Genomic DNA, 13,097 nt, shown 5'->3' on the forward strand with positions numbered 1-13,097 from the left:
GCAATACCAGCATCTTCAATTTTTTGGAAGGATGTGTAAATATAGGACAGACAGGTGGTGTCAGGTTTAGCCCAGTTGCCCCCTCTTCCCTTGGGCTGGTCAACGCCTCTCCCTCCAACACTGTGAAAGCTGTTTGGTTTGGTTTGGCTGGAAGCAGAGACACGTCTGGCTGCCTGAGATGCAGCGTCTCCCCGCCTCGCACTGCAGAGTCTCTGTCTCCAGGCAGTCATCTCAGCCTGTGAGAGGCTGCTATTAACTGCTGCTCTCTTTGTTTCTATTCGCCCCCGAAACCCTGACTGCTCTCCCACACACCTCTTCTGCTCTTTATATGTTTTGTCTGCAGCCATATGAAATAAGAGCTGCTGGAAAGACATTCCCAGAGAGATTTTTATTCACCTTTTTAATTTATTTTATTACAGCCCTCCTTTTAGTGTATGACTTCATGTCTGTTAGGTGTTTAAATGTGAATATAGATGATCAATATTAACCATTATGCACGGAATAGAAGAGTAGATTATACAAAAAAACCAACAACATGTTTTTCTGTTTTTCTTTCCTCCAGTTAAACCAATTCACGGGTTGTATTCAGAATGATGCTGATGCTGATGCAGCTGCTTGTCTCATAAATTTACAATGTGCCTTTTTTGCCTTCTCTATCATATAAAACACTTCCCTGGACGTCATTGGTTGGGCAGGCCTCCGTTCTGCGTGCTTGCGTTGGACTGTGAGCATCCAGCGTGTTTCCTTCCAACGTGGAACATATGGCGGGAGCAACCCTGTTACCATAGCAACACAGTGTTTGCAGTCACATGAAAGATGTCCGCTGCAAGGACATAAACGGAGCACTGAAATTAGCCCTAATTACCTCATTGTGCCATTGTTTTGAATTGTATTTCCATCCACCTCAAAGAAACAGATTTTATGATCTAATTTTATGCTAAATAAAACCTCCAGAGAGCTAAATCTGTCATAAGTCTTCACAGAAGAATTTGTTTGGTGAAAGCTTATTTTGGACATATTCTGCTCTGTGAGTGGGTCCTGTCTGTGTCACTGCCTGTCAGACCATCTGACACTGTGATCCCGGTTCCCAGTGACTGATCCAGATGGATCTCCAGGCAGACCAGTATATCCTGCTGGGACTCACTGGGCCCTCACAGGGATTACAGCTCTGGTTCCCTTCTTTGCCATGTGCAGTCTTGTTTTATGCATCGTCGCCAATGGAGGTGTTTTTAAGGCTTTCATTCTGAGGAAATATCAGATAATATAGGCCTACAAAAATGTGGCAAACAGGCACCACAAATAACTGTATACCCTGTTGGGGCTTGTGTAACCTCATGACTTGCTTTGATTTGTCAGTAGAGCACAAGATATATTACCTCTGCCATATTGTTAGCTTAGAGGAGCCTCCATCTCTGCTCTGCAGGGATAGTAGACTTATTGATTATGACAGCAAAATACATTCAAATCCAGCCGTCTCTATAAGCACTTAGTGTATGTCTCAGCTCTGGCTTTTTGTTGCATGTTTCAGCCCCCCCATGTCTTTCATAGTACAGGCTTTAATTTGATCCATTGTCCGGTACATGTGTGACAAAGGACCCCCACAGGATGCTGAATGGCTTCAGCAATGCCTTGAGGTGAATCCCTAAAGATTAGCTAGATCAATATAGTGTATAGACATGGAGGTCCTCCTCTCTCCTCCCATCAATGCTCTTGTACTTGTGTGTTTTTGCGGTTTGCACTAGCCATTACATTTTTAAAGTATCTTTTAATATCAGATATCATTCTTTTCAGTGAGTTGGTAAAAACCACTCTTGTTTTTAAAGCACAGTCTGTGTGTGTCTATGCAATGACCCAAAAAAGTGATTTTTTATAAAGTAATTTAGGCAAAAAAGGACACTATGATAGAGTTAAAGGGATAGGAAATATATATGAAACTCATCATACTGAGTAAGCTTCATCAGAGCTGCCTTTTCTTCCATGTGGACACAGCAACATGGTTCAAGAGCAAGAGACAGAGAGGTAGAGGGAGGGAGGAAAGGAGAGAGAGGAAGGCTGAGAGAGGGAGAGAGAGAGAGAGAGAGAGAGAGAGAGAGAGAATATACAGTATGCAGGCGGTGGGCTTCTGCAGCCAGTCTCGTTCAGATTGGGAGGCATCATCTCCTACTGGGGAGGAGAGGAGTCAGGCTATTGTAGCTGAAGATGACAAAGAGGAGCAACGTGAAAGGATTTTAATTATACATTGGAAACAAAGACATATGAGAATATAGAGATAAAGAAGAGGAAAGGTTATTTGGTGGTCTTAGACATCATTCTACGAAGAGGCGGTGGACGTCTACCTGTGTGTCAGGCTGCATCTTGGTGCGGTGAGGTGTAGCCTGCCGGCAGCCATGGCAGTGAGTACGTGGCAGGCTCTGTCTCCTCTGCAGTGGGCTCGCTGGGGCTGGGACACACTGCTGGGAGGGGCAGGAGACGGGGACAGCCCGGGCTCGGATCCGGCTCTGGGGCTCCTCAGGAGTCTCTCATGGGGCTCACGTCATGACAACATGATCAGTGGTGTCGTGGGGCCGGTCAGACAGAGGTGAGGCAGGACGGGAGGCTGAGGCCACATACCGTCACATAATAATACATTGATTAATGGAGCGTGGACCTTTGTAGTCAGGTTGTCTAGTGAGCTACGCTATGTGTGTGTATGTGTGTGTCTGGTGCTGAGGAAACTAATCAATATGGCTTTTGCGTTGGATTATAACATTGTAATTTTTTTACAGCTTATTTTCATGCAGAAATCCATCATTTCTCTTTTTCCAGCTCATCGTTCCCCTCAGACTCTCCCTATCTATTTCATACCTCTGATATTGATCTTGTGGTGATTTTGTGTGTAAGGGTATTGCATGTGTGTGTTATGGTCAGGTAATCCTGTGTCTCAGATGTGTCGTTATCTGTCACCTCAGTGCAGATTCAGCGTTTTCATTTGCAGCGATAAAAGTCAACAAGAAATGGAACCAGAAACACATACTAGCCTGGGGCCTTTTTTTATACACATTTATACACAAGAAATAGCAAATGCTGCCCTTTCGACCTGCTTCACATTAAAGCAAAAAATCGGTATGATTGTCAACATACATTGCACTGAAGAAAAAAAAACAGAACTGCTTTCTTGGGAAATAGATGTAACCTTCATGATGTCTTGTGTCTAAAGGAGAGTTTAGCTCACCCTCACTGGACATCAGTAATCCTGATACAGGCACTGGAGTCATTACAGTTCACTTGGTATCAGTCTGATGTATGCTCATCTTTTGTTATAGGAGTTCAGACTCTGATGGAGCCTTTGAGACCCCTGAATCCACAACTCCTGTGAAGGCAGTTTCTCCTATAGATCCCCCAACCCAGCAACTAACGCTTGATGACCAAGGTAGAGTGAGAAAATGATGCCATGCTGGATGCACAGCTCTTATACAGTGTGATGCTCTGTTATATCGTGATAAAAAGCAGGTGTAAGAAAGTCTTGTGTCACCATCTAGTGGAATAAAGCAGTATGTCAGGTTCTGGCTTTGTTTGCTGAGACAAGCATCTCCACTGCATACAAAACTGGGGCTATGGGGATATCTAGGAAAGGTTGAGCAATCAGTTCAGTCTCCTTGGACGTTCTGTCCAACTTAGAGACTCGCATCTGCATCTTAACCAGAATGCAGTTAAAGGCACAATGAGTAGGATTTCCCCCCCCAAAAATAGTTTGGACTCATACAAAAGGAATCCCTCTCAATCATCCCTTATGATCCACTCTGCCTATATTTTCTTTTCATTATGCTGTGTTTGGGATATTTCTGGCCTTTGGAGAATGGGTGTTCAACCCCCAGCCAAAAAAACAGCAAAAGAAAGAAAATATGGCAAAATATTAGTGGTGTCATTAAGGTTAAGAATGTTGGACCAACTTTGAATGTTGTGTCTACAAACCGGAAAATCACAGTCATTGTGCCATTAAAATAGATGATGATCCAAATTTATTACTTTTTAGCAGATAAACCCTCTTTACGTTACGTCTTCCCATCTTTTGCAGTAGCAGACACCTCAGTCTGTGATCCAGACTCTGTATTGACTTCAGCTGATGGACCACGCCGTTCCCCATCCATTGTTTTTGATGAGAACAAACCAATTGCAGCCAGTGGCCAATACAACTACGATGCTTTGGGTGGAGATTCAGCAAATCATACTCTGACCCGTTCGCTCAGCCTCCAGGGAGGAGAACTAGACAGTGCTGGTCTGTTGGACGGATCAACAGTGGGAGGCTTCCGTCCACATTCTGAATCCTTCAGCGTAGGTACTGAAAGTGCCCCAGGGACACTCCACAGGCCCAAGAAAGTCCGTACTGGCTCTCTGAAGAAGAAACCTCTTCTTAGACAGAACTCCAACCCAGAGAGTCCAAGGCCAGCGTCATCCAGCAGCACCCCAGAGATCAAGAAGCGGGGAAAGCCTCGAACTGCCAGCCCCCTTCAGCCTCAGGAGGAAGCAGAGGGAGGATCGGCAACCCCGAGCCCAGGAGGAACCCTCCGCAGAGCCAGGAAGACCCGTGTGGAGACTCCTCCTCCTCTGCCTGAGGAGACCAATCTTACCAGGCAAGAGGAGAGCCTTGTTATCCCTGCCTTACCCTTGTGCCAGGAGGAGACTCCTCTTCCTGGTAGTCCAACAGTCAGAGACGAATCCCCCATCCCCCCCAGTACCTCCTACAAATGGGATCCAGATAATTTTGAAAACATCGACCCTTTCAATACTGGAGGGAGTAAAATTGCCAATTCCCCTGTTCTGGGTCGTAAAGATCCTCTGTGTGCCCCCATTGCCAACCCTCCAGAGAGTCCCTGTGTCCCTGCTGCGGAACCCTGTCCGCCAACTCCTCCTCAAGAGCCGATCACCAACCCTGAAGAGCAACCCATCCTACCAAAGCGTCAGTCGGTAAGGCTGGAGTTTGACTACTCTGAGGAGGGCAGTGAGGCTGGTCACCAGGCCTCTCCCCCACCCAAGAAAGTGGGCAAGAAGCCCGGTGCCAAGATGCCTCTGAGGAAACCAAAGCTGGGGCTGAAGAAGGCCCCTCCAGCGCAGGTGGAGCAGCTGGACAACGATCCTCCACCAACTCAAAATGGCAACGAGGAAGAAATCCCTGTTCCTGCAGTCTCTTACAAGTTTGAACCAGACAAGTGGGATGATCCGAACTTCAATCCATTTACTTCGAAGAAAGGCATCGGCAACTCCCCCAAACTATCCAGGCCATCTTATTCTTTTGACCCCAGTAACTTTGATGACTCTGTAGACCCTTTCCAGTCCTCCAATAAGATGGCCAACTCCCCTCCCAAGGCCTCTGCCTCTTTTGACCTGTCATCCAATGACTATGAAAATGAAAATGACAATGACAACATTGGGGAACTGGAGGACCAAAACCTGAACAAACCTGCCAAGAAGAAGAAAACTCCTATCAAATCGTAAGTTCACAGTCTATTTATGGGAGAGTCCACACGCACTTAAAGAACACTGTATTCAAGTGTAGGAATGTCTGTGTCTCTGTTGGCGAAGTTAGTCTGTGTTTGTACGTGGTTCTTTTGTCTATTGTGCCAGTGTCCTCTGTCTGTCTCTCTGTCACCTGTGTCTGTGTATTCTCATGTCACAGGAAGTCCAGTGGTGTGTCTTCTCTATGTTGTCTGTTGTAAGTACAGGGACAACACAACCACCCATCCCCTTTGACCCTTAATTCCATGTTGCTCCTTTTTAAAGCAGCATGCTGCCCTGTTCCTATTAACAGAAACATCACAAAACATTTTGTCCTCTATCAAACAATTCCATTTTATGGTCACATGTTGTAAAAAAAGTGAGGTGAGTCTTTTTTGACTACAACCCCATTTCCAAAATAGTTGGGACGTTGTCTAAAACTTGCGATGCGATAATTTGCTAATCCTTTGTAATATATATTCAATTGAAAACTGCATAATAACTGTGAAGACATCAAAATATTTGATTAATGAAGAAATACACAGCCTGTCTTCAGAAACTGTGCCTTTAAATGAGCCATCAGGGCATCTGGGTCAACAATATTAACAGGACTGGCCTGTATCAGTTTTTTTTGTAACTTCTATATTATGTACAGTACAGTCCTGTCTATGAAATTGCCATTTGGAAAATATTATAGTACAATTAGTATAGTCAAACTTGGTATATTATCTCAATAAATGCTGAAATAATGTTAAAAATGTACAGAGAATTAAACATATTTTTAAAGATTTACCACACTATACATACACACAAAGGCTGAAGGCTGGAAATTCTACTTATGAAGCCATTTAGTGCACAAAAGTCCAACCTTACATCACAGTTGGGTGTGGTCAGCAGTGTAAAAGGCTTGAAACTGTGCTCTGTGAGGTGCAGCTGAATGACACACATGGAGATGTGTTTGTTGCTTTCGATGTGTGTTTACTGACACGCCACTTTCGTGTCTGCAAGTGTGTAACAAAGGAGGTACTTGTGCTCCCTCTTGTGTTCATTGTTGGCTATTGTCCAAAAAGCTAAAACTGTATTACAATGATTATAATTCTATAGTTATAGACATATTTTGGGGTTTACTGTCCATTTTATATTCATTTCTAATGGTTGGTTAAGAATTACAACCATGAAACACTGGGCCTAAAAATGTTTATTAGTGACAAGATTTAGAAATGTTCAGCGATATTTATTGTTAAATTTAGAGGATGACTTCCACTACTTTACAAACCCTCTAAAAAACATGTTTTATGTGATCTATAGATTGAAAGCTGGGGTAACCAAAGTAAAACCCTTTCACTAACAGTTAATCTACAGTAATTTAAATCAAATCTTCAGTTATTTTGCATCAAATTCCTAACTAACCTGCTTCATTACAGTCCTGTCTAGGATCTGTGTTATTTGTCATTTGGTGTGGAAATTAAACCTAACAAAACATAACATTCATTTACCACTGCTCTTCACTGTGCAGTTACTAACTATAGATTCACACCCTCTTTACAAACCTTACACTGTTCTTTTCAGTTTCAGCCACACTTATGTCACAGTAAGTGATAGTGTTACACATATGGTAATGTTGCTCCATGCAAATAATTTTGTCATTTTGTGGAAAAGCAGATGAATCAAACCAGTTTTTCTAGTTTTGAATTTGCAACTTTACACACATTTGAAATACGCAGCAGATATAGAATATGTTACTGTTGATTCTAATAGAGTTGTGTACTGAAGGCGCTGGAGGTGAATCTTGATGACTGACGTGTTTTCTTCTTCTCAGTAATACTTTCAGAGTGAAGAGGTCGCCAAAGAAATCACCAATGTCTGACCCATCACAGGTGTGTACCTTATTCTCCATTCATTCATGTTCATGTCACTGTACACTTGGCACCCTCATAGGGCTGGGCGATATATCGATATAAAAAATACATCAATATATTTTTTAATGTGATACTGAATAAGACCATACCGCATATAACAATATAGTTCAATTTTTTTTCTTTATATATAAATGCTGCCCTTATAAGGGTTTGTTCTTTTGTAATGTTATTCTTTTCTCATATAAATACATTTATTTTTCAGAAAAGGATTGACTTATTTTATTTCAGAGGCTATTTTTATTTAAGATATTTTTTATTTATTTAAATGTGCACTTTATAGAGCTTTGATTTAAAAAATAAAAAGGTACTCCTGTTGTTAAACAGTATTTGTTCACTTAAATAAACGGTTTCAATAAAACTACTTGTGACATGTCATATTTGGCTTTGACTTTGACTGAACATTTGTTCTCACTTTGCGATAAAAATATTGAGATTTATATCGTATATTCATATTCAGCCTAAATATATCAGGACATGACTTTTGGTCCATATTGCCCAGCCCTACTGCCTCACTGTCTGTATTTCCCCCTCCTCCCTCTGACTCTGTCACTGCCTCCTCCCTTGTTTTGCAGGATCCTACGCCTACGGATGAAGCTCCCTCCCTACACCCACAGGACGACCATGCCACAGATGAGGAGAAGCTGGCCTCCTCCACCAGTCACAAGTGGGCAGCCTTGCACGACATGGATGCAGATCTGAACTCTGACCAGCAAGACTTCCCTCAGCCGTGTGACCTTACATCCTTCGTTAACGAGAACAGTCTTCCTCATCAGACTGCAGGTGAGGCTCAGCTGTCTGACTCTTTCGGATTCCTCTTTGTACCTCCAGCCACCTGCATCCAAATAAATGCTTGCAGAGATCAAAGCATACCGCAGACAGGTGGGGCTCAGAGGAAATTAAAAGCTTATGTTTGGACAGACTGTCATGTACAACAACCAGCCACTATACTCTTCATTCATCCAGCAATGTTATTGATTTTTTGTTTTGGATGTGAAATAACTGCTGGCCCAGTTCTCTACTGCCCTTTGACCCCCCCAGAAGAGCCACCTCTTCCCAGAGGCTGTGTGGCTCAACCCATCTGGGTCAGAGATGAAATAACTAACAAACAGCCCTGCCTCTGCTTCTGATCCCGTCAGTCCAGAGCTCAACATGGGCTAGAAATGTCCCTCCATTTCTTCTTCTGCATCTAAAAAGTTGTTTTTTGCTTTTTGTCTCAGTGCAAGACTATGAAATTGAATACATGGAGAAGCTTGGCTCCACTTCGCCTGTGAGTATTTGATGTTTTTTTTAAAGAATTCATCAAATGCTAGTTGCTTTCCTTATTTATGCTGATACTTTTTATATATGATATGTCATTTAAAATCAAATCGAGACTAAGAAAGTTTGTGTTTTATTCTCTTGTGTGTCTTTATAGCCACTGTCTGTGAAGAAGCCATCTTTGTACTTAAACTTGGACTCAGTATCTGACAACTTAACCAAGAATTCGTGTGCAAATGGATCTGAGCCCAGCTCCCCCTGCACAGGGTACAACACTCTCTTCTCCACTACTCTGCACTCTCTTTTCTGTAATACGTTAAAGGGGTTGTACAATACATTCAGAAAATTAATACAGCAGTAATCAACTACTTACTATCTAAGGATAAAGTAAAGTAATGCTGTTCTTACCAGAGAGTGATGTCACTCTCCCTCTGCATGTGTTTTAGTCCAAGCTTCTCTGTTCTGTCCCTGTGAATGTCTCACTCGCTGCTGCTCTGCACTGCTCTTATACTGCAGTTATCGCTGATAACACCCTCCCTACCCATGACATTGTTGCGGAAGCAAAATGGTCACCCATAATGGTTTCCCCTCAGGCTACACTGTTAGCTGTATCTCCACTGTTGCTGTTTTCAGTACTGTTTGTGGTGGCATTAGCACTGTTAGCATAGCCATTAGCTCAGCCACCACCATGCTAAGAGCCTAGCAGGCAATCTATATGTTCTGAATTACATGTACAGCCACTTTAAGTTAGTTCAGGTTTTTTTTTTTCAAATGGACATCACAGCAGCATTGAAATTAAAGCACATAACACCAATTACAACACCTGTCCACAAGAGCCTTAAAAAAAGTTAAAATGAAAAAAGAGTAACAAATAGAGTACATATACAAATTATAAAATGCAACTGTGCATACTGGGGTATTTGTTTGACAACATGTTGTTTCTCTTTTAGCCATGAGTTAATACACACAAAAACACACAAATCATGTTGCATTTTCAATTCTTTGCAGTATTTCACAGTGTACTTTAGGAAGTCTCAGATTACACTTTTTTAATTAGATGATAAATTATTTGGATTGCATTTTGCACACAGATCAACAATGTTTTTCATTACCACTCTCATCCATCATATACAGTACATAACATGTCTCTGTCTCCCTCACTTTGTGCAGGAGTTTCGAGGAGATGGAGGCCCAGATAACAGCGGGTATGAAGACGCCGGTGCTGAGCTCCCGACCTGGCCCTGAGGGCTCTGCTGGGGACAAGGGAAGGAAGAGAGAAAGCGAGGCTCTCAGCCGAACACAGAGCACAGAGAGGGATGAGCAGGTGAGCCAAATGCTTTTGTATAGATTCAGATTCACTGAGCAGTAATTGCACATGTTGTGAAGAAAACCACTGTCATCTGTTGTGTCTTGTCACCATCATGAAAGTGGAATCTGTCGGTTTTGATTTTGTAACATTTACACCACGTCATTGTTTAGTCACAAGGGGGAAAGTGCCAAACTGCTTATGATTTATTGTAGGCCGTGACTTGGCTCTCCAACATCAGCACCATCAGTCATAGTGAATCTCATTAAAGCCTTGTCACTGATAACACATAGCCAGTCTGCCACACTAGCTTCCCAGCTTGAACTCAGTGACTCAGCTCCCAATGCTGCCACTCAAACACTCAGCGCTTTGCTTTGCCATGCTGACCCCTGCCCTCCTCCCTGCCCTCTGCCTACTCCTCCCGGTGCCCCTGTAGCCCCCAAGCCAGGGCCCCATGGAGGCCCCTGCTCCTGCCCTGGCCTTGCCCCTGTTAGACAGGCTCTCTGAGTGTGACGACCTCCTGCAGTACCTGGAGCCTGACCTGGCTGAGACCAACCCCACCGCATTCGCCCAAAAACTACAGGTGTGTTAACAGACCACACATGACCCCTCTTGATAAACCTTATCGGCTTTGCCTCTGGTGGCCAATTTGTGACCCTGATATATGATTGTGTGTGTGTTACTCCCATTGTATCACCTGCCTTTTAATTTTTCCATTTTCACTTCCTCTTACCTCAGTTGCAGTTTTTAGCTTACTGTGTGATGATGGTGTGTGAAATGTAGACAGCAACAAGTGTGTGAGCTCAACTCAAGTTTCTATATGTTTTCCCTTTGCTCTTTCATCCTCGGGCCGCAAACTACCTCCCTTACTCCCCGAAATCCATCAATCCCACCCCCACCCCCCATGTGTGCGGCCCAGGAGGAGCTGGTGCTTGCTGCCTTGAGGATAGAGGCTCTGCAGGTAGCCAAAAACATCTCTCAGTGCCCCTCCCTCTCCACTGTAACCCCCCAGGTACTGCGCTGAGTCCTGCACCTGCTGTATGCCAGTGTGTGTGGATGTGTGTGTGAGAGGAAAGATGCACCTTGAATGAGTGATTACGGAAAAGCAGGTGTGTGTGAAATGCACATGTGCGTGCATGAGTGTGTCTCAACCTGCCCTGCCTATCCCTCCCCCTAAACACACCATTCTGAGTGTGATTGTGAACTCATGGCCTTATCAACATGGTGGCTGCACCACTACATTCGCAGTCCTCTTCAGTCCCCACATATGAAATCTCTAACATGGCTTAATGCGTCCAGCTCCCAACCCGACTAGCAGCGAGGTTGTCCCCTCAGGGACAGAGTGCTGTGCCTTCTTAGTCCCTTGCCTTTTTTATGCATGTTGGGCAACATGCATGTTGCCTGTTCATGAGAGGCTTACATGAGCATGAATGTGACTGGGAATGTCCCAGACTAGACTTATATCAGTAGCTGAGGAGTTATATGGATATCTCTCTCCCAGATGTATTTATTGATGCTTTGCTATCATCACCGCAAATCCCAGTCACATTCTTGTTTTGTGATTTGGTCCATTTCCCAGACTAACAGCACTAACTAACAGGTACGTCAGGTAGGTGTCAGTATTTAGCTTGGTTTGGAATTTCAGGTAGGGGATTTTTTTAGTGGAAAAAAAGAGCTGGAGCTTGGCAGGCGGTTACCGTTCCCCTTTCCCTTCATGTCTCATGCTGTTGTTCCACACATTTTACAGTCTCGACTCAAGAAACCCAGCACTCGGAGGTGGAATATCAACGGTTCACCCTTACTCAAAGTAAGAGTAACATTATACCCCTGTAATCCGTCCTCGCATTAATCCAACTACAGAGCAGTCCAAGTATTTGGTCATAAACACATTTTTCATTGTTTGTAACTATGGGCTTCATTCACCAATACCTTCTGAAGTTTTATCTTAAATATATATTGCTGCAGTGTGTATTTAATTTAAACGACCACATTGCTTTGTAAATGAATAAAAATAACTATGAAAAATATTTCAAATTATAAAAAATAGTATTCTTATTTAAATTGTATTATAGTATATATTTGTATAATTGAAGAATTGCAATAATGTCTTTGTAAAGAAAAATCCTGCCAATTTTCTGGTTCACAGCATAGTCTGTAACTGTTAAAGAATTGGGAAAATGCTGTAATAGGTTACACTATGATTCGGGCCAGAACAGGTAAGATAACTATGTTGTAATATGCTTTAACAAAAGACTAACATCTATTTCCCATGCTATATAATAACCAATTATTTTTGCACAAACGTGTCAGCACTTAATTGTGCAGAGGTTTGCTCTTTAATGTGTGTAGATTCTGTTCTAACCAAAAAACGAATCCGAAATAGGTGCAAACGTGCATTTTAATAATGCGTTTCTTCTTAAGAACCGTTGGTGAATGAGGCCCTATGAGGTTACAGGTGAATGGAGTCTTATTATCTACATTGGTAAGAAGTGTAGGAAACCCATCCTTACAAAGTAATATCATACATAGTACCTCAAGCTCTTGACAGTACAGCAAATATTAGGGCTAATTCCTATGCTGTTTACCCAATTTGGATGTAAATGCCCTCTAATGAAAAGTCTGCACGATCTCAGTGCTGAAGTACAGAGCCAAAAAATCGTCCAAATACTTACAGACTGCAGTGTAAACTCTTAACCCCTGTAGACCCCTGAAGTCTAGAAGCCCAGTATTTTTTTTAAAGATCTCCCTACATTTAAGCCTCCAATAGCTGTCCCTGTGAGCAAATTGGTCCGAGTTGTGTTTTCTGCAGTTATATCTGGTATATCTCTTGTAGTCTTTATACATCTACTTCTAGGTTGTTTCTTTGTTTGACATAGTGGGTTTTTTGTGTCTTTTAGTAGTTTTTCCTCATGTCCGCAGTCAGTGATTTTTGCTGATAGCATTTCTGCAAGGGGCAATGAAATGTTGATTTATTTACACAATATCAATATTTCATTTTTTAAATACACCAATATTTCACGACATATCCCTATCATGACTCTGGGAGAAATGGTCTAGGGGTCAATAGGGGCCCCCAGCTCACTCTTAGGCAGCGGCATGCAGTAAGTATAGGGCAAACATTTATTCAGCATAGCACATGTTTT

General features: G+C 42.8%; 1 protein-coding gene across 1 annotated transcript in view; it reads left to right on the forward strand.

The window, feature by feature from the left end:
• tacc2 (transforming, acidic coiled-coil containing protein 2) overlaps positions 1 to 13,097 on the forward strand; it is a 43,192-nt gene that overhangs the window by 22,342 nt on the left and 7,753 nt on the right. Inside the window, exons 4-12 of the mRNA XM_059358867.1 lie at positions 3,303 to 3,409; positions 4,055 to 5,468; positions 7,292 to 7,349; positions 7,964 to 8,171; positions 8,609 to 8,658; positions 8,806 to 8,915; positions 9,819 to 9,972; positions 10,391 to 10,537; positions 11,702 to 11,761. Of these exons, the coding sequence (XP_059214850.1) occupies positions 3,303 to 3,409; positions 4,055 to 5,468; positions 7,292 to 7,349; positions 7,964 to 8,171; positions 8,609 to 8,658; positions 8,806 to 8,915; positions 9,819 to 9,972; positions 10,391 to 10,537; positions 11,702 to 11,761 (2,308 nt within the window). The remainder of the gene's footprint in view (positions 1 to 3,302; positions 3,410 to 4,054; positions 5,469 to 7,291; positions 7,350 to 7,963; positions 8,172 to 8,608; positions 8,659 to 8,805; positions 8,916 to 9,818; positions 9,973 to 10,390; positions 10,538 to 11,701; positions 11,762 to 13,097) is intronic.

The sequence above is a fragment of the Centropristis striata genome, chromosome 20 (assembly GCF_030273125.1).
Source record: "Centropristis striata isolate RG_2023a ecotype Rhode Island chromosome 20, C.striata_1.0, whole genome shotgun sequence".
Classification (NCBI taxonomy): Eukaryota; Metazoa; Chordata; class Actinopteri; order Perciformes; family Serranidae; genus Centropristis; species Centropristis striata.